The sequence below is a fragment of the Phyllobates terribilis genome, unplaced genomic scaffold, assembly GCF_046119375.1.
Source record: "Phyllobates terribilis strain yellow unplaced genomic scaffold, ASM4611937v1 Scaffold_2__4_contigs__length_985480577, whole genome shotgun sequence".
Lineage (NCBI taxonomy): Eukaryota > Metazoa > Chordata > Amphibia > Anura > Dendrobatidae > Phyllobates > Phyllobates terribilis.
The window spans coordinates 188,447,417-188,468,717 of NW_027362762.1; the positions used below are offsets into that span (position 1 = coordinate 188,447,417).

General features: G+C 42.6%; 1 protein-coding gene across 1 annotated transcript in view; it reads left to right on the plus strand.

The window, feature by feature from the left end:
• The window catches only part of GLS2 (glutaminase 2), a 114,884-nt gene that overhangs the window by 11,004 nt on the left and 82,579 nt on the right, over nucleotides 1–21,301 (plus strand). Inside the window, exons 2-4 of the mRNA XM_073663637.1 lie at nucleotides 7,688–7,784; nucleotides 16,247–16,368; nucleotides 18,748–18,877. Coding sequence (XP_073519738.1) covers nucleotides 7,688–7,784; nucleotides 16,247–16,368; nucleotides 18,748–18,877 — 349 coding nt within the window. The remainder of the gene's footprint in view (nucleotides 1–7,687; nucleotides 7,785–16,246; nucleotides 16,369–18,747; nucleotides 18,878–21,301) is intronic.

The window sequence follows — 21,301 nt, forward strand, 5'->3', positions numbered from 1 at the left end:
CGAGCTGAGCTCCTATTTATAAAGGTGTGTTGGTGCCTACTCATGCTCTTCACCCCTTCCTGGTAGATGTAGATGTGTTATGTGAGTAATAACCAGACTTTAATAATGGTTTTAGGTATAGTATGTGACTAATCTAATGCGTACTGTTTTGGTTGAAGATGACTAATATTGAATTAATGAAAATATGTTTTAATATGCTGTAATTTAATAACATAGGGAAAGTATAGGGAATTAGGATTAAAGTAAGGTTAGTTAGGAACAGGGAGTGCAATAGGGGACACTGTAGTGTAAGAAATAGGTAAAGTTATAGTTATGAGGTTCAGGGAATTTCCCAGATGGGAGGGTAAAGTTATAAATAGAAGGAGTATTTCCTGGTTCTAGTCAGACAGAGCTGAGTGAGTTATAGCTGCATCATTAAGAGAGTGCTGGAGAGGAAGAGAGCTGAGGAGAGGCAGATTAGGCCAGAGGGCCTGGAAAAGAACAGAAAGCATGGGGTTAGAAAACAGGAACAGCATGTGGACGGCCGCCAGTACTTACAGTGGTAACTTCCAGGAATCCGGGGCCTATGCCCGAATCAAGCATGAAAAAGGGTGCCTCTTTCATCTCCCAACAAGGGGAGCCGGATGTGATACTGAACCGGGAGACTGGGCCAGGAAGCATGGAATCTGTGAAGACAGAGAGAGGAAATCAGGGGCCTAGGGCACCAGAAACAGAAGAGAGAGCTCAGGCTGAAAAAATTGATATGTGCTGTACTGGAACTGCCGTGGAACATCTGATGTTAAGTAAAGTTGAACTGTTTAAAAAGGAAACTGAGTCTGTCGTTGCATGTGTGGTAGCTGCCGGATCCGGACCGCAGGACTAGAGGGATCCCCAGGCTCAAAGATGAGTGTTATACAGTACACACAAACTACCAGACTAACAGAACATTATCTTTTCTTTGTGGCAAGCCAGGGTGTGGGAAAACAGCAGCTCTTCGCCACAACTACCACCCTGTGCCCTTCACAAAATTGGCGTAGTCGGCAGGATTTTGAGTCCACGCGTTCAGAAAGGGGAGGAACCCCCAGAACGGCAAAGATGGTGGCTGTTAGAGACACTAAAATGGCGGATGATGGCACAGAGACTGGCGATATCTCCGCCCATCGTGGGCGTCCTGCAAGTAAAACGGCGCAAATATCTGTTTGGCGTGGGAGCTGGCTTGAGCCCAGGTTGCAGCCCCCTGTGCACAGTGCCTGCCTGTGGTGGGCATGGCGGAAGAAAAATAAGCCTCACCCCCTGCAGCAGATTCCCGAAGAATGGGAGGAGCCCGACACTGAATGGTCAGAAGAACAGGAAGCGGCTCCACCCACGTAAGGGAGGAGTCCAGAAGACAAGACTCACGTGCAAGACAGTGCGGCGTCGTTACCTGATCGGACATGTGCAGTGATGGAGCATTCAAGTTTCCGATACCATGGCTGTGCTGGCCATGAGATGTGGAAGTGGGAGGTGGAAGAAAAGAGGGGGCGTCCAGGAGGCCTTAGGAGATGGAGGAAGAGCTGGAGCATGACAGTTTCCCCTTACCACTCGGTGCCTTGTGTGACCGTCGACAGGAGTCGGAAGCGGCCGGAAAACCTGAACACAGCGGCCGTAAAGAGAATGCGGCCGGAAAGCCTGACCAGAGCGGCCGGGAGCATGAAGTGGTTGCGAAACCAATGACGCGCAGTCTGAAAGGGGAAGCAGTGGAGAGACTGTCAGTGCGGGACCAGGAGGACAAGGAGATCGGGGCGCAGTGGCAGCGGTAGCCCCGAAACAGCGTGGAGGAGGTGCCGAAGCGGTGAGTGAGACTTGGCCCCAAACCCCATCATACCGGTCCAGATTTAGAAGCATCAGAGCATCTCCACATCGTCACACTACTGTCAACACGTAGAAGAGGCAGAGCACCTCCACATCATCACGCTACGGCCACCACGTAGAAGCAGCAGAGCACCTCCACATCATCACTCTACTGCCACCACGTAGAAGCAGCAGAACACCTCCACATCATCACGCTACTGCCATCACGTAGAAGCAGCAGTGCACCTCCACATCATCATACAATCGTTTACACAGACCTGCAGAACACCTCCACATCATCATACTACTGCTACCACGTAGAAGCAGCAGAGCAACTCCACATCATCACACTACTGCCATTACGTAGAAGCAGCAGTGCACCTCCACATCATCACACATTCGCCAACATGTAGAAGTAGCAGTGACGCGCCCAGGGGATGGGGACGACTCGGTACCCGGGCCTTTGCCTGGTTTGGGGATGTCGCGGTGGTCGGCTCCCGGGCCCGTACCCTGGGGTCACTCTTGAAAAAGGGGATTGGAACTTGGATAGAAATGAAAATAAAGTAAATAGTTCGTGACGCCACCTGTGGTACCTGGTAAGGATTACCAGCGCTGCTGCAGACCTCCGTGGGGTGATGGGATGGCAGCTGGGATGTTTCTGCTCCCCACAGGTGGAGCAGGCCCCTGGGGGAGTGTGGAGTTTGATGGTGAGTGGTGATGCTGGGGCTTGTAGTGCAGTCGGGATGGCGCAGCAGGAGTAACTGACAGAGACAGGGGATTCGCTTCAATACCTTTACTGGTGCAGATGTCAGGTACGGTCCAGGGTACTCAGTAGGATGGGTGCACTTCAGGACTTCTCCCCAGTGAGCGAGTATAAGGCCTCCTGGTCCGTGTCTGCCTCTCTGTATGCTCCTGGCCAGCCTGCAACTGGGCCTAGCTTATGTGTCGTGCTGTTCCTTCACCTGTCGCTTGGTAGTGGGACCTTCTGCTAGCAACCACTATCCCTGGTCACCGGGGCCTTTGTGGTTCCTGATCCTGTAATGGGTCTAGCTTCAGGTCTGCCAGGGACTTGTAGTCCTCCTGGAATGCCGGTGGTCCCTACTGGGTATAAAGGACCCTGTAGACGCGGACCCGGTGTCCGGTTTGTTTCTTGGGGTGAGCCTATGATGCTCCTCTGCCCCCTCAACTCCTCTCTCCTCTCCTCCTTGCCTCCGGACACACTCGGGGCCCTCAATACAGCAGCAGACGTGCTGCATCTTCACTGCTCTCAGTGGCAGCACACTCTCTGACTCTCTGACTAACTGCCTGGCTCCACCCTACATATATATATCCCTATCCGGGCTCCCTCTGGTGGTATGAGGTGGAGGTGTCTGTTTGTAGTGAGAGCCTCTTGTGGAGAAGTCCATCCATGCACCCTTTTGGGTCCTGTGGTACCTGTGAACAGCAGGGTGCCACAGCAGAGCACCTCCACATTATTACTCTGCCTCCACAACATGAAGATTTGATTTTGTTACTGTAAAATCAGCTTTACACCAGACATAAGAGAAAGATTATGAAGACTTATGAACATTGACCTTCCCTGAGGCATAAGAGGTCTACATGTTTTTCTTAGGTATTTTTTGACTGAGTTATTGATTCGACCTTGAAGTCATAGGATGACTGAATATTTTCCCTGATTGCCACACATTAATGATTAATGTTCCTTTGTGTAAGTCGACAATAACTGATCAATAACTGATAGGTCATCAATTGAAATGTTTATCTACTGTGATCATGGTATGAACTGCCAGCAATCGGATGTCATAATGCACATGCTTTTATTACGCCATTAATGAGTTTATTTGGATGCTCATATGTTGCCCAAATTTCTGGGAATAATAATAAAGTTCCATTTATCTGAGTGAAGTTGTTTCTGAATGCTTCATTTGCATGAATGGGACAGTAGAAAAAGTTTCTGCAATAAATGTGAAATATTTTAATAATTTTCACAACTTCTTTTGATCCACACACTGCAGTTGATAAGCCTTTTGAAGGAATACTAGGAAGGAGTGCTAAAAAAAGAGAAAGATACCATATATACTCGAGTATAAGCCGACCCAAATATAAGCCAAGGCACCTAATTTTACCACAAAAAACTGTGAAAACTTATTAATTCGAGTATAAGCCTAGGGTGGGAAATGCAGCAGCTATTGGTAAATTTCCCCATCCTGGTAAGTATTGCCCACTCATCACCAATCCTGGTATGCATGGCCCCATCATCCCCAATCCTGGAATGCATGGCCCCTTCATCCCCAATCCTGGTATGCATGGCCCCCTCATCCTCAATCCTGGTATGCATGGCCCCCTCATCCCCAATCCTAGTATGTATGGCACCCCTCATTCCCAATCCTGGTATGTATGGCACCCCTCATCCCCAATCCTGGTATGCATGGCTCCCTTCATCCCCAATCCTGATATGCATGGCCCCCTCAGACCCAATCCTGGTATGCATGGCCCCCTCATCCCAATCCTGGTATGTATGGTCCCCTTATCCTGGTTTGCATGGCCCCCCATCACTGCACACATTAAAAAAAATAAACACTCATACTAACCTTCCTCCCCTCTGCTCCAGTGCTGCTCCTGTTCTGCCAGCAGCAGCTCGCCTCCGCATCTGACGTCACTGCCATGTGCCCTCAGACGCCTAGGTGAGCTGCGGGGATATTCACTTCTCTCCATGCCGGGACTATGTGTGTGGAGAAGAGTGGATATCCCTGTTCTTTTAATGGCGTGCGCACAGTGTCAGCAGCGCCGCAGCTCCCACTGCGGTTCAGTTTTCTTTTGTGCCCGCTACTAAAGACAATGCATATTCACCCTTCTCCATGCCCATGATGCTGCGGCGCTGCTTACACTGTGCGCTCGCTATTAAAGAAATGAATATTCACCCCTCTCCACTCTCATGGGCGTGGAGAAGGGTGAATATTCATTTCCCTTTAGCGGTGGGCACACGTGGTAGCTGCAGCAGCCGGCTACTGCGTGTGCCCAGCTTCTCCACCGCCGCAACCACCCCTCCCCCACTATCCACCACCGGACTATGTATATACTCGCGTATATGCCAGAGTATAAGCCGAGGGGGGGCTTTTTCAGCCTAAAAAATGGGTTTATACTCGAATATATACGGTAAATCTAAATGGGATTTTATTTAAAGCAGTTGTCTGGTCACAAAATATTGCTGACGTATGCTTAGAATAGGAGCTGTTCTGCGGTACCTGACAGCAGCCACTACACAATGGATGGCGCTGCACATAATATCTCTGTTGCATGCGTTTTTATCCACCAGTTGCTGAAGCTTAAAACAGTTGATCGATGGAGGTGCTGGGTGTCTGACCCCCATTAATCTGATATATATATGAATGATCACAAGAAAAAGTCATCAATATCTTGTGAACGGACAACTCCTTTAAATCTAAAATTGGGAATAGAGGCAAAGTAGAAGTAGTGTTTATTGTTACTTTCTTCTTTTAGGATCCTCTTACCTGACACACATTCCATAAGCTGCATGAAATGAACCGTGTTAGATTTCATTAGGCATCTGTTCTTGATTTTCCTAAACCAAAAGAAGGTGCAAACCATGATAGAACAACAGGTCTATTTTCCCACTCTTTATTGTTACAATTCAAATATTAAATTCTCTATAATAAGAATTTTTTTAGCATTAGGCCTCATATTAAGGCTGTATCGTGTGCACGGAGCCTGCATAAAGTTTTGACGGGCCTGCTCAGTTTTGGTCAAACTTAGGCATCAAGACACTGGCGCAGGTACTGTATATATCCAGAGTGTTCTTGTTTCCTTTGATCAATGTCACCAGCTCTATCAAGTCCCCAGACACACTTTCTTTAGGTATCTGCAACTAAGGCATGCCCTAAATACCCAGTTCCCAGACACTGGAAATTCTCTCACATCTTTATACCCCCAGATTGGTATTCTAATGAACCAGGGACCCAAGGGGTTGATCTCCTTTTTTACACCCAGTTACTAAGCAGGAGATGCTCCTCATCACCATTGTTGGTTGAGGACATATGGAGGACAGTAATACCCTCCGTATCAGAGGAGGATTGGAGCGAGGCCTTGAGCTCCCCATAAAATGTTTCACTGGCAAATAATAACAAGCTAGTCTAAATGTAAATAGTCCATCATTGCTACCTGACACCTAGCAGGTTATATAAAGTGGGTAGATCCACCACTGCAGATTGCCATAGGTGTGGTGAAGAGGCGGCAGATTCTATACACCTGATGTGGTATTGCCTTCCCATTGCAGACTTTTGGAAAGAAGTTATAGCTACCCTTATCGAGATCATGCAATCACCTCTACCACTCTGCTCCAAGGTGTGTTTATTAAGAATCCTTGATGAGGATACCTGGCCTTGCTACCCTCGCACTCTTCTCAGGGAAACATTATTTTTGGCTAGCAAGGCTATCGCCATGAGATGGATGGATAGAAGACCCCCACGAATTTCACATTGGGTCAATATGGTAAATACTGCATCTTTCTACGAGAGGGTGGTATATAAAAGTAGACATTGTCCTCAAAAATTTGATAAGGTATGGAAGCCTGGGTTTGATTTTCTTTTGACACACATTAGTCTCCCAGTGATGAGGAGCATTCTCTCATGATTAAAGTATGTGATATTTGGTGGCTGACGTGGGGGTCTTATGCTTTTAGTTAAGATATAAGACCCATGGTATGTTAAGGGCAAGGTTAACTTTGCCAGACAATATTAATGAGCAATGGCAAATGCGGCTTGTTCTTTTGTTTTATGATGTAAGCTTGTTATGTTGTATAATCTTCAATAAAAAGAGTTTTAAAAAAAAAAAGTTTTGAAGGGCCCATAAAATGAGGATGCGGGCACTCAGGAACTCCATGTGACTCAGTATGTTGTTTCCACCATATGCCAGCAGATAGAAAATGCCATAGTTATTTCCTCTAGAATCCAATATGCATCAGGCAAAGAAAAAACTACTATATAGCCGTATAGGCTTCTGTGGCTACCGACTCACAGCGTGCACACAGCAGTAATACATCTGTGTACGTATGACCTTAGGTATGACTAATGTGTGGTCTCTGCGCTTGTAATAATAACTGGTTGTCCTATCTCACATCAGTTAAATTGCCCCCTCGCCCGGCTGTAGTTTCTCTACCCTGTAGTTTACAATGAGTCCATCATTCCTCCAAGGTGAGGTTTCTGTTGTGTTGCAAGTTATTGCAAAATGATATCATAAAATAAATCTGAGGCGGTAATATAAATACTAGGGGCAAAAATCAAACTCAGAAGCGGTTAGTGAGGCAATAGATCACAGTGATCCTTCAGTTTAGTCGCTCATTCACCTACTGCAAGAGGTGAATGAAAGCCGTTCTGAAGGACTATTGTGCAAGGACGCAATGTTTCATGTAAGCATGCTATGAAAAGATTTTGCTGTATATCAGAGTAATGACGGAAACAACAACATTTCTGCCAATTTCCAATAAGATAACAGTTTGCAAAAGATGTCATTTTCTGTTTTTATAAGGAAAAGATGCTGCAGCCATGAAGTGGTTAAAAAAGCTTGTTTTACTCCTCTACTGCTCTTGTTTGCAGCCTTTGGATTGTGTATTAGAGACGTCACACTCTTTGCTCGTGTTTATATTCTTGTAGGTGTGTTTGTGTGTAAGACAACTGTATAGCGTGCCAAGAATCTTAGCGTAAAATGGACATTGACCTCCAATTTCATCCAACGCTTATTGTCTTCAGAGTCCATAGAACAGAGACACTATTTTATTATGTGCCATGTCCTTGATGCAGTAGAAACGTATATATTAGAATCATTAAATTATTTAACTTTTTTTTTTTGTCTTTTATTTCAGAATTCCAAGCAACACTGTGATCCATCGCCTGACTAACCTTCTCTTCTACACAATATCTGAAGGCCACGAGCAGCTTCCGGTCAACAAGTTTATTAATGTAAGACAAAAAATAATTCTCATGCAGCTCCAAGACTAGCAAGCAGGCTTAAAAAAAAAAGAAAAGAAAAAAGGAACCTATTAAAAGCCTAAAAACTCTGAACAAGTCCATGGGGTGGAGCTCATGAATTTTTTTCAGGGAACATTTGACCAATTTTGCTCTATAATGTCTCATAATAGACTGATCATCTATAAAAATGTAGAGAAAGTAACTACATTTAAAGTTTATTTTTTCTATAGTATAAATATTTGATATTTTGGACATTTATCATTGGGCTACCAACAATCACCATAAGAGCTCGTGCAGATGACCATATTTTTGAACCAAGTGTGATTTGACAACACATCGGATCACACTCGGCCAATGTTATTCTGAGGGGCCGTGCACGTGTCCGATTTTTTTTCCTCGGACAGAGTCTGTTCAAGGAAAAAAATCACAGCATGCACGATTTGCATAATATTTTCGCAATATTTGGATCTCACTCGCCATGCAAGCCGATAAGTCTATTGAAAAAAATCGGACTGCACTCAGATGACATTCGAGTGTGATCCAATTTTCATGGACAGACAGAATGGAGGAGATGGAGAAATTTTCTTTCCATCTTCTCCATATCTAAGAAAATTGGATCACACTGTGATCATACTCTGTTCAAAGTCTCATCAGTGTGATTAGCATAAACGGGCCAATTCTCTTGGATGAGAGAAAATATTGTCATGTACCCTAGCCTAAGAGAGGTCCTTTATCTTTTGTTATATGCATCCTTCCTAAGAGGAGAGTTAAAGGAGTTGTCTCAAACAATATACACTGCTCAAAAAAAATAAAGGGAACACTCAAATAACACATCCTAGATCTGAATGAATGAAATATTCTCATTGAATACTTTGTTCTGTACAAAGTTGATTGTTCCGACAACAAAATCACACAAAAATCATCAATGGAAATCCAATTTATTAACCAATGGAGGCCTGGATTTGGAGTCACCCCCAAAATTAAAGTGGAAAAACACACTACAGGCTGATCCAACTTTGATGTAATGTCCTTAAAACAAGTCAAAATGAGGCTCAGTATTGTGTGTGGCCTCCATGTGCCTGTATGACCTCCCTACAACGCCTGGGCATGCTCCTGATGAGGTTGCGGATGGTCTCCTGTGGGATCTCCTCCCAGACCTGGGCTAAAGCATCTGCCAACGCCTGGACAGTCTGTGGTGCAACGTGACGTTGGTGGATGGAGCGAGACATGATGTCCCAGATGTGCTCAATCGGATTCAGGTCTGGGGAACGAGCGGGCCAGTCCATGACTTCAATGCCTTCATCTTGCCGGAACTGCTGACACACTCCAGCCACATGAGGTCTGGCATTGTCCTTCATTAGGAGGAACCCAGGGCCAACCGCACCAGCATATGGTCTCACAAGGGGTCTGAGGATCTCACCTCGGTACCTAATGGCAGTCAGGCTACCTCTGGTGAGCACATGGAGGGCTGTGCGGCCCTCCAAAGAAATGCCACCCCACACCATTACTGACCCACTGCTAAACCGGTCATGCTGAAGGATGTTGCAGGCAGCACATCGCTCTCCACGGCGTCTCCAGACTCTGTCACGTCTGTCACATGTGCTCAATGTGAACCTGCTTTCATCTGTGAAGAGCACAGGGCGCCTGTGGCGACTTTGCCAATCCTGGTTTGCTGTGGCAAATGCCAAGCGTCCTGCACGGTGTTGGGCTGTGAGCACAACCCCCATCTGTGGACATCGGGCCCTCATACCACCCTCATGGAGACGGTTTCTAACCGTTTGTGCAGACACATGCACATTTGTGGCCTGCTGGAGGTCATTTTGCAGGGCTCTGGCAGTGCTCCTCCTGTTCCTCCTTGCACAAAGGCGGAGGTAGCAGTACTGCTGCTGGGTTGTTGCCCTCCTACGGCCCCCTCCACGTCTCCTGGTGTACTGGCCTGTCTCCTGGTAGTGCCTCCAGCCTCTGGACACTACGCTGACAGATACAGCAAACCTTCTTGCCACAGCTCGCCTTGATGTGCCATCTTGGAGGAGATTTCACAGGAGTCCATCCGCAACCTCATCAGGAGCATGCCCAGGCGTTGTAGGGAGGTCATACAGGCACGTGGAGGCCACACACAATACTGAGCCTCATTTTGACTTGTTTTAAGGACATTACATCAAAGTTAGTTCAGCCTGTAGTGTGTTTTTCCACTTTAATTTTGGGGGTGACTCCAAATCCAGGCCTCCATTGGTTAATAAATTTGATTTCCATTGATGATTTTTGTGTGATTTTGTTGTTAGCACATTCAAGTTTGTAGAGAACAAAGTATTCAATGAGACTATTTAATTCATTCAGATCTAGGATGTGTTATTTGAGTGTTCCCTTTATTTTTTCGAGCAGTGTACAATATATCACCTCCACAGAATGGTATTGGTGGTCCAACCAATGGGACACCCATGATCACAAGAACATGGTTGAGTCCCAATATGTAAACCGCTACTGATCAATCATTTATTGCATATGCTATAGATCAGTGTTCCCCAACTCCAGTCCTCAAGGCCCACAAACAGGTCATGTTTTCAGGATTTCATTAGTATTACACAGGTGATGGAATTATTGCCTGTGCAGGTGATGCAATTATCACCTGAGCAATACTAAGGAAATCCTGAAAACATGACCTGTTGGTGGGCATTGAGGACTGGAGTTGGGGAACCCTGCTATAAATAAGCCATCTTGTTTATGGTTGAGTACCCTGATAAGAAATAGAAATGCTGGTAATTTGTGAAAAGGTGTAAATGGGATTATTTATTGCTTATTTCAGGTAGTTCTTTACACTGATTTTTTAGGACTAGTGTTGTATTTTAATAAGAAGAAAGAAATGAATGTATAAGCGATGCAACATGATTAATTGGATATACCTTTTTAGCATCTTACTCTTTGTAAGTATAATTTTAGAATCAGTATTACAAAGTAGTGCCAGGTCTACTGCATTAGTGTTGTATGGTCTCTTGCTCATTGCATGGCATAAAGAGTTGTGAAGGTGATTTACATGTTATTTCTTCTTCTGTGCCCTCTTTGGTAGATGGCATCAGGAGAAGCAGAAGTCCACACAGATCACTGCTGGAGCAGTACTCATGGGAATGGATCAGATGGGGGTGACTGAACAGCTTGTCTTTGTTGCAACATTCACCTTGTAAAAATGTATTTTGATATTTTTCCAGAAAGATCAGTGAACTCTATGCGGATTCCTGGACTGTGCATTTAGTTTATATAGCTTTCCACGGGCAGGAGTCAGGCTGGGTCCTGCTCTGCCCCAGTCTATTGAGGCCTGCTGGCACATAGAGAAGTGAAATATTACAGATAGGACCATCCTGATTGGGTACACCTTGTCACGGTGGGATGGCTTTTTTTATCTAAATGGTGTCAACTAAATACCCTATGTTATTTACATGTACTATTACTATTCACTTACTGTATTTACTTACTGCAGCGTATTTGCTCATTTTGTTTTTATCCTAAGTTCTGCTTGTTAATGGGCACAGTGTGAACGAGCACCTACACATTGCACTTCGGCTATGTGCACACTGTGCGTTTTTGCAGCGCTTTTTCCTCGCGGAAATTGGCCAAAAACACAAGGGAATCCTTGTGCCAGCTAATACAATAACAATCCTGAAGTGCTGTGCACATGATCAGGAATTTTCCTGTCAAGATTGTCATTGCGTTTAAATCTGCAGCATGTCAATCCTTTGTTCGTTTTTGCAGTGTTTTTCACCCATTGACTTCAATTAAGTCAGTCAAATCCGCAGCAAAAACGCAGATATAAAAATATTTGCGGATTTGCTGCTGATTTTTGCTGCGTATTTGACTGACTCAATTCAAGTCAATGAGTCAAAGATGCGGTAAAAACGCCCAAAGAATTGCCTGCGGGAGAATACACCTCCCATCATCCTACAGCCGCTCCCACTGATAACAGAGGGATCATGCGCAGCTAAGGGGAGAAATGGTTTCCTCAGCCGACGTTAAAAAAAAAAAAAGTTAAAATAAATCAATATTAAAATAAAAAACACTTTCATCACGAGTGTCCCACGGCGATCCGATCACCCATCAGCAATCTATACACTGACAGGAGCACGATCGCTCCCGGTGGTGTATAGCGCTGATCTACCAGGACTGAGGTCACTGGAGTGCAATCAGCTGATGATCAGCTGAGAGCTCCGGTGACCTCACTTATGGCACCGATGCTGTGTGAGAATTCTCTCACGCAACACTGATGCAGCTGATCATCACCTGATTGAAATCTGGTGACATCACTTCCGGCAGCTAAGCGCTATACACTGACAGGAGTGATTACACTGCTGTCAGTGTATAGAGTGCTGTCCTCCAGAGCAGTCACATCAGTCATCACGGCGGACAGGTGAGGGATATGGTTGTTTTTTATTTTTGTTTTTTTTTACAGCTGACAATGGCTTCAGTGGATTGGTCTTCAGGTGAGTTTACGGTGTTTTTTATTTTTAGATAAATGATTAAACCCGTGTGGAATTTGATTTAAAATAAAAGACTTTATTCTGGCTGTGTCTTTATTTCAAAAACCTTACTAGACACCCTCCATTAGTAACCTGGCTTCATGTCAGCTGCCAATACAAGGCTAACATAAACCCCAACCCTATTACCCTACTTGCCACCACACCAAGTGGGAAGAGCGGAGGCTAAGCGCCAGATGTGGCACATCTTATGGATACGCCACTTCTGGGGCCGCTGAGAGCTGATATCATTAGCCTCGGAGGGGGCCAGAATCCATGGCCCCTTCCCTAGTTATTAATATCAGCCCGCAGCTGTCTTTCCTGGTTAGATTTTATAGGGGGACCCTATGTCAATTTTTTATGGGGTCCCCCTGTAATCTAGCAAGTAAAGGCTAAGCAAACAGCTGTGGGCTGTTATTAATAGCCAGGGAACATTTTTGGCTAATGGCCCCTTCCCCGGCTAGTAATATCAGCCCCCAGTGGTTGACTTTTCCTCTGCTGGTTATGAAAATGACGCGAGAGCCCACGCCATTTTTTAAATTTTAGGCTATGTACCCACGATCCGGATGTAGCAGCGCTTTGGATGCAGCATATTTTTGCTGCGTTCTATTGAACGCAGGTAAATCCGCATGTGTTCACTGAACCATGTGGATTTCCCGCATTCAATACATTCCAGTGGTCAGATTAGCAACTCCGATAGTGAATTTGAACATGCCGCGGTCCTGAAAGACGCGCCGCATGTCAATGTCCAAAGGTGATCCGCAGCCACAGATGCACGCATACTGGACATGGGATTTCTAGAAATCCCATCCACTATGCTGTAACATCTGGCCACTGTGTGTTTGAATGCTGCATAAATACGCAGAGTCAAACCTGCATCATTTCCTGAGCACGTACATGGGCACGTACCCAAACTCACCCTCAGCCGATTGAAATGTCATTACATGCTGTGGAGTCGCATATACTGACAAAACAAGTGTGGCATTAGGAGTAATGTGTTTAGACTTAATGGGATTAGGTGTCGCTGACACCTAACCCTAGCTTTAGTAATGAAGAGGTGTCAGACAGACACCCTCATTACTAAGTAAAGAGTTAAATAAACACACACACTGAGAATAAAACACTTTATTTGAAATAAAACAGACACATTCTTTAATCATTTAAATTAACCAATATACTCACCCCAGGTCTGACGGTAATCCAAGGGTTAAAGCAATGTCCCATGTTTATTTTTTCAAATATCTTTATTTAGTTCCAAAAAGCATTCATTGCTGTACAAAAAAAACAAAATGCATCAAAAACATGCCAAAATCACGCGTTTTTTGCTGCCAAGAGATGCAGAAACCTTACAGAAATCTCTGGAATCAAATAATGAATGTGCACACATAGCCTTATACCAACATATATCCCAGCTAAGTTCTCTTGTCAATTTCGATTTATGCCTGTAATGGTATAAAGTGAACAGTTTCAGCATCTTTCAGTTCTGCTGTTAGTTCTGTGTGGCATTCAGTAACAACTAGAATGATATTCATTGTTGTAAAATATAAGACAACAATATAGAGCTGTCACACAAGGTGTGGGAAAGACTAAGTGCAACATGAAGGGAAGAGGGGAAGGGAGCCCAGACACTAGGGAAAGGGGGAGTGGAGACCTCCTAGACTGATCTGATAACACCCTGTCTCCCCTATCATCCCTATATTTTTTTCCTCACCAACCGCCGCACAGAAACCTAAGCCCTGTATTTCCATAGAGATTGGCCCTGGATAGGGAAGGGGGGGTTGAGCACTAGTCAATCCCCACTAACAAATAAAGACAACAAGTGAGACAAACACAGGGGAAACTAACTTAGCTTGAGCCGACTTCAGAGAGATTACACCAAATGTTCTCCTAGCACCAGAGAGGAAGTAAGCAGACTGCAATAGCTCCAAGCCTTCACAAGGGAACATGTGAATACCACCGGCACCTCCCTGCAGCAAACTGAAAGTATTTAAACACCCAGGCCTGGATGTCAATTAGCAGGTGGGAGGTAGCCACTAGGTCCTAGAGTTAGACAGATTTAAGAAGGTGTCTGTAACGCCAAACAAAGAGATCTTCTGCAACCAACTGCAGGGCGACTGTCACATCTGACACACCCGTGACAAGAGCAGTTCAGAAGTCTATATAACTGTGACTTTTACAGAGGTACGCCAGTACTTTGAATACCCTGGCACGGGAATGCTCAGCAAAGTGCAAAGAAATGTATGTAATCTACATGCCTGGAGGCATAGGACGTGCTATTTAGTTCACATAGTAATTTATGCCATATTGAAATGTTGTGAAAAATCAGGCTAATAGCAATTTAGGCTAAATAATTAAATAACCAGGTTTACTTGTAGTATCTGAGCCTTAAAGTGTTACCATTTAAGACTAAGGATTTGAACCAAAATGAAATGATTAAAGGTGCTTTCACATTGCGTTTAGGCACCCATTTGTTGGTCCAGTGTCTGGGTGTCTGCCTCCAGTACGTGTACCCGCCAGAAAATAATGCAAAACAGAGCGCACCCTTCCTCTGTCGGCACCATTATAGTCTATGGCCCCATTGGTGCATACGCCCGAATGCCATTTTGTGGAAGGTTCGGATGTAAGCCCCAATGGGTGCCTGAACAAAGTGTGAAAGCACCCTTAGGCCATGTGCACACGGTGGTCGTTTTCCTGAAAGCTTCATTTTACATTACAGTGTGAAGTATAGAGAATGGGTGCCTTCTGTGTCACTTCTTTTAACCGCTTCAAGGTTAAAAGAAGTGACATAAGACAAAATATGTGCACAGCAACTTCATTTTGACATTGCTATGCACTATGTTCATTTTATGCTTTTGCAGTACTTTTTCAGGCAGATTCTGACAGAAATTGGCCTGAAAGAAAAAAAACATGTGCAAATAACCTAAGGATGTTTTTCTAAGCAGGAAATATGCAAATTGCCTCTTCAGAGAGGAAGAGGACTAGAACTCTGGCGCCACCTATTGGAAGTAGCAATCCTAAAAGTCACAATTGACCCTTTAACGAGCCTTGTCATTTGACTTAGGATAAAAGCCAAACTAGAATCTCAATAGGAAGACACAGTGTTTCAGGGTGTTGTCCTTCCCCAGTGCAAAGCATGAGACCTGATTTGGCTGTATGACCAGGCACTCATGGACCTGTATGGGTTTAGGTGGCTTTGACAATTCTTTAAAAGTATTTCATACCAGGCAGTTGCCAACTAATTTGATGCAGGAATAAGAAAAAGAACTGAGGGTCAGCTGATCAGCACGAGATCAAACAAAGTTTTACATTTTTGCCAAATTTCTGACATTTTCATAAATGAATCCAAAACATATTAGCATAAAGTATAATGTGACATGAAAAGAAAAACAATCTCAAAATCACTGGGATATGTTGAAACATTGTAGAGTTATTGCCACATAAAGTGACACTGGTCAGATATGAAAAACAATGACCTTGTCACTAAGGGGTTAACACTGAGTATTTCCAGTATAAATGGCAGGGGGTGAATAAGACAGTATAAGAGATAAGAGGGCAGTACTAGGGCAACAGCCCTGTATGATAATTTTGGTTCTTGCTCATTGGTCATCTTTATTAAAAACAATGGGGCCGATTGATCAAAACTGTCGAACAATAAGACTGTCCTTGTTGCTCAAAGCAACCAATCAAAGTGCAGATTTCATTTCTAAAGCTTTGCTGTCAATGATTGCTATGGGCAACAAAGACAAGACAGTCTTACTGTTACAAAGTTTAGATAATTCTGCCCTTTGTTGTAGAAATTATTCCTCCACATCGGTCAACTTTTGTTTTAAAGTCTAAATTTAATTAAATCATTCTTACAATTTGCCACAAAATATAAAATGTATAAGGACATTGAAAGTCATGACTAATGCAGTCTTCATTAAATTTTTTATTTTATTTTAAACATTATAGACACTGAAAGCCAATGGACTGCTCGCAACTGACCCCAGACTAAAGGACTGCATGGACAAGCTGCAAAATACGATGCAAGAGTCAATGATAGGAGCATCGATGGACTTAGAAATCTTTCGAAAGTAATTTTTTTTTTTAAACCATCACATATCAACAAATCAGATCACAGGTTCCATACATTAACCTTGAGATAAAGAGCAAAAAGGGACTTTGAGTTGTTGCGGTGAGCCTGAAGCTGACCCTGCACATATATGATGAATATTAATGATAATTGTTACGTGCATATTATTGGACTTCTAATGTCTTTAGAAACTGAAATCTGGCTAATAAGTCAGAATATTTGTTCATGGTTCAAGTGCCCACACACTTGAGATAGCTGACTCCCCCATATACATGAGCACTTGGAGAGAAAGCTGCTGCCAGACACCTGAAAACAAAAGGAAGGGGAGTTTAAATACATTTTTCTTGGCAACATTCCAGTATTTGCAGTAGATTTTTCTGCTGCAACCACTGAGCGTGTTCACACGTTAAAGGTATGTGCACACATGCAGGATTTGCAGGCAGGAAAAATACTGGGTAAATTATGCACTCTTTTCTTGCTTTTTTATGTGTGTTTTGGATTTTTCCCCACTCATTTAGTATGGGTGAAATCTGCAGCAAAAAAGGCTGAAGGAATTGACATGAGGCAGAGTTAAATCTGCAAGGAAAAAATAAGCAACATGTGCATGAGACTTCAGGAATCTCATTCACTTTGCTGGTACTAGGAAATTCTTCAGGTTTTGCGACAAAACTGTGCAGAAATTAACATACCTTAAGGGTATGTTCACATGTTGTGTTTTTGCTGATTTTTTTTTAATGTAAATTAAACGCTGCTTTTTACAGTACCAGCAAAAACTGAGATTTCAGAAATCTCATGGGCACGCTTGTTTTTTTCCTAACTGAATTGGAAAACTGCTGCTTTTTTGAAAACTGAACCATGTCAATTCTTTCAGCATTTTTGCAGCATTTTTTTCACCCATGGAGGGCAATGAGTAAGTGCAAAAATGCAGCAAAAAAAACATTGCCATCAGTTTTTGCAGCGGTTTTGGTGAAAAAAAAGCATGTACAGCAGGATGAGAAACCCATTTATTTTTCTGATTTTCTCAAGCTTAAACCAGTGTCTTGGTGTCCTAACCTGAGAATGTCTGTTAGTATTAGTACAGTGTAATTCAATTAGTGATGTGTTAAAGTAAACAAAGCCTGAACATCTCAATGCCCAACCAATATGTGACAGTAAACAATGCCCAACCAATGTGTGACAGTAAACAATGCCCATCCAATCTGTGACAGTAAAAATGCCTGGCCATTTCAATGCCCAACCAATGTGTGAAATTGAACAATACATTACCAACTCAATGGCCCTACCAATGTGTAAAAGTAGACAATGTCTGACAAACTCAATGCACTTCATTGTAATTGTGTATTTTTTTATGAAGGTATATGAACTTTTTTAGTTCAGAAAAGTCACTATTTTTTCAGACATAAAAATCTTTTTACACTAACTAATGTGATCAAATTACTGTTTTTTCCAAAATGTTTTATGGCTTCACACATGTCTTGCATTGGTGGCTTAATACCTTGCATTGTTCATGCATGTATGGTGGAAGCAAAGCTGAACTTTGGGAACCTGAAAAACACAGCAAGAAAGTAACAAGAAAACCAGCAAAAAAAGCCAGCAAAACCTACTTTTTGTCTGCAGCTTTTTTATTTCCAAGAGATCAGGTTTTGGCTGCAGAAAAAAAGCAGCATAAAAACATAGCCGTTGATTTAGGAGATGTTGCCACAGATTGTCTGCATCTGCCTCTAGCTCTCCCCCTGCCTTCTCCATAGAATTTTAAAAGTCATCTCCTTTCTCAGTAATGGGAAAATCTGTCTTCACTGAAAACAGATTTTAGCCATGAAATGATACTGAAATATCAATCCAGAATAAAAAGAAGCTAATTTCTCTGATAAAATACATGACATAATTGTTTATTTTCATGTGTACTATTGAATTATGAAATAAAAATTTCAATTACAGTTATTCTTTAAAGGTGACCAGTCACTTGCTCAAAAAAACTGAATTAAATATCTTGTAAAAATCGCTCTCCCAATTCTGCAGCCCTTTTCCAGTTTGCGCTGCATCACTACATTGCAGAGATATTCACAATTGTTTCTTCTGGAGTGCAATATGTGAAATCTCTGCCTGCAGTTCAACGGGGTGTTGCTTCAGAATCTTCTCTGGGGGCATGCCTTTTTACCCCTCCCTTCCTAATGCTGCGAATCACAGTGAGGAAGAGTCTAGATCAGCTGCCGATTGACAGCAATTGGGAAGGAGGGTGTGAAAGATCACGCCCTCAAAGAAGCCTCTGAAGAAAGTCCAGCAGAGATTTCAAACCTTTCACTCCAGAATAAACAACTGTATTAATGTGAACCTAGCCTTAACTGTATATATTCATAATTCTAGAATATTTTTCCTACAGGTGTGTTCAGAGTAACATTGTTCTGCTGACTCAGGTTGTGTGCAAGAAGTGTGTGATTCCAGATTTTGAACAGTTCTCATTAAATATAAACCGGTTGTATGAGAATGCCTGCAGTATAAAGGAAGGGGAGGTGAGCACATCTTATATTTTTAAAAGGTATGAAGTATAATGATTTAAAGTGGCAAATCTAAAATATGTAATGGAAAAAAATTAGTGTGTTAGCACTTTTAACAGAATTACAGTATAGTCTTACAGTTGTTTACTTAGTCGTTTAATTACCTTTACCTTTAAACAAATGATTTAGACAAAAATAGATTTAAAATAAAGAATACTTGTAATTGAATGCTACAGTGCAATTACAACTAATCTACATGATGTGATATTAAATATATGGTGCAACATTAAGGGGAACCTGTTAAAACTCTATTAACCTGCAGATATGGGGTTAATCTGCAGGTTAATAGCATTCTAAAGCTGCCCGGATGCTGCACTGAAAGCCCGGCTAGCAGGATGCACTTTATTCCTCCTGGCAGCCTCCAGCTTTCAGTCAAAAAGGTGCGGCTTCAGTCACTGCTCAGTGCATAGTGAGCCATGGCTGGCACTGACTGACAGCTGGTTCTGCAGTGCATCAGTGCTGAGCCGCCTGTCAGACAGTGGTGTGATTAAAGCCGCCGTTCACAATATGTACTGAGTGACAACTGAAGCCATGCCGGCTGTGCCTCTATGACTGAAAGTCAGAGGCTTCCTGGAGGAATAAGGTTAATTTCATCCTGCTAGCCAGGCTTTCAGTGCAGTGTCCGCACAGCTTTAGAATGCTATTAACTTTCAGTTTAATTCCATATCTGCAAGTTTATTAGTGTTTTTGACATGACAGGTTCCCTTTAAATTACTAGTTTACATTAAACAATCTCAGTCTGTAAAATTCCTTTAATCCAGCATCCACAAACCAGAATCAGGGGATTGACAAGTGATAACTAAGTAAGCGTGCTTTACACTGGCTGACAGCCGATTGGCATAAGTGAATTCCAATCAGAGGTTATTTAACAGCTTGTGTAGACAGACCGACCACACTTCTTATTTTAATATGATCGGTCTTTGCACATATAATATTATCATTGTTCTCGGTAGCACAACTCCTGTTTACATAGGACAAACAGCTGTTGAGAACAATGATTTTTTTGCAGGCTTAAAAATTATTTCACCCAACAAACAACCGTTTTGTTTGTTGGGTGAAATAATCGGAATCCAGTTTAGATAAACAGATAGTCTGGAAACGAGCATTCCGAGAAACATTCATTCCCGTTTATTGGCCATAAAGTATGACTATAACAATCTATTGATTAAAAAAAAAGTGATCTTAGTTTAATAACATTTGATTGTGTGTTGGCATCCCAGTGGTTGTCTTTACATGTAAATAAGTAACTTTCTATGATGTTCCATTAATCCAGAATATTTTGTAATTTGGCATGCATTATTGCTGGATTTTCACTGTGTAGAATCAAGGAAATGTTTGTGGTTACATGTATTTAGGACTTTATTGCTATCTCCTACAATTAAAAAGAGAAAACAGTTACTTATGGATTATATGGTGCCAAACAAGTTTATCAGCTGATAAAATTGCATGCTTTCCTTGATTAGAACATGAGCGAAAATAATATGCAATTCTCATATCTTAAGAGGTTGTTTGTTTTTATGGATTTGGTCCTGATCTAACATATCTGTAATCTAGACTTGGGCAATAAATTTTAGGGACTAGTACAGACATTCAGTGAATAATAATCTGTGCATTGTGAAGAACTACTTCCCTACTATGGGAAGAACCCACTGCCATATAATATCCAACTAATGAACATAAAAGTTCAATTTTGTTGTGAGGCTCCAACCTCCCCATTCATAAAAGAAGTTGTAAGATAATATCCCCTGTTAAGTATAATAGGATGTAATGACCTTTGGCTGTAGAGTGGTCTACTACCTACTCAGGAATGGCAGAAAGATGTATGCATACAGAAGTGTCATTGGAAAAAAAAACATTACTCACAAAGAGGCAGCAGTCTTACCGGTATCCGGTCTTACATGACGCAACTAGTTTTTATGACTACAACAGTCTCACATGAGGCAACAGGTAACTTGAACAAAGGTAACTAGTTGGTATTTGCTACAATGCTTTATACTTGTGACTGCTGAACAGAGGCGTAGCTAGGGTTTTGGTTCGGAGGGGGGGCGAAACTTCTGAGTGGTCCCCTAACCAGTTAACCCTGATTACAACTATGGTGGCGGACCCTAATAGTGAATGTAGGAGAACTTCAGCAGATGACCGCGCTGTTACTAAAAAAAAATCTCTATTCAAAGACAAACACTGATATTACTGTTACAGTGGGTATGGAAAGTATTCAGACCCCTTTAAATTTTTCACTCTTTGTTTCATTGCAGCCATTTGGTAAATTCTAAAAAGTTCATTTTTTTTCTCATTAAAGTACACTCTGCACCCCATCTTGACTGAAAAAAAAACAGAAATGTAGAAATTTTTGCAAATTTATTTAAAAAAAAAACAACT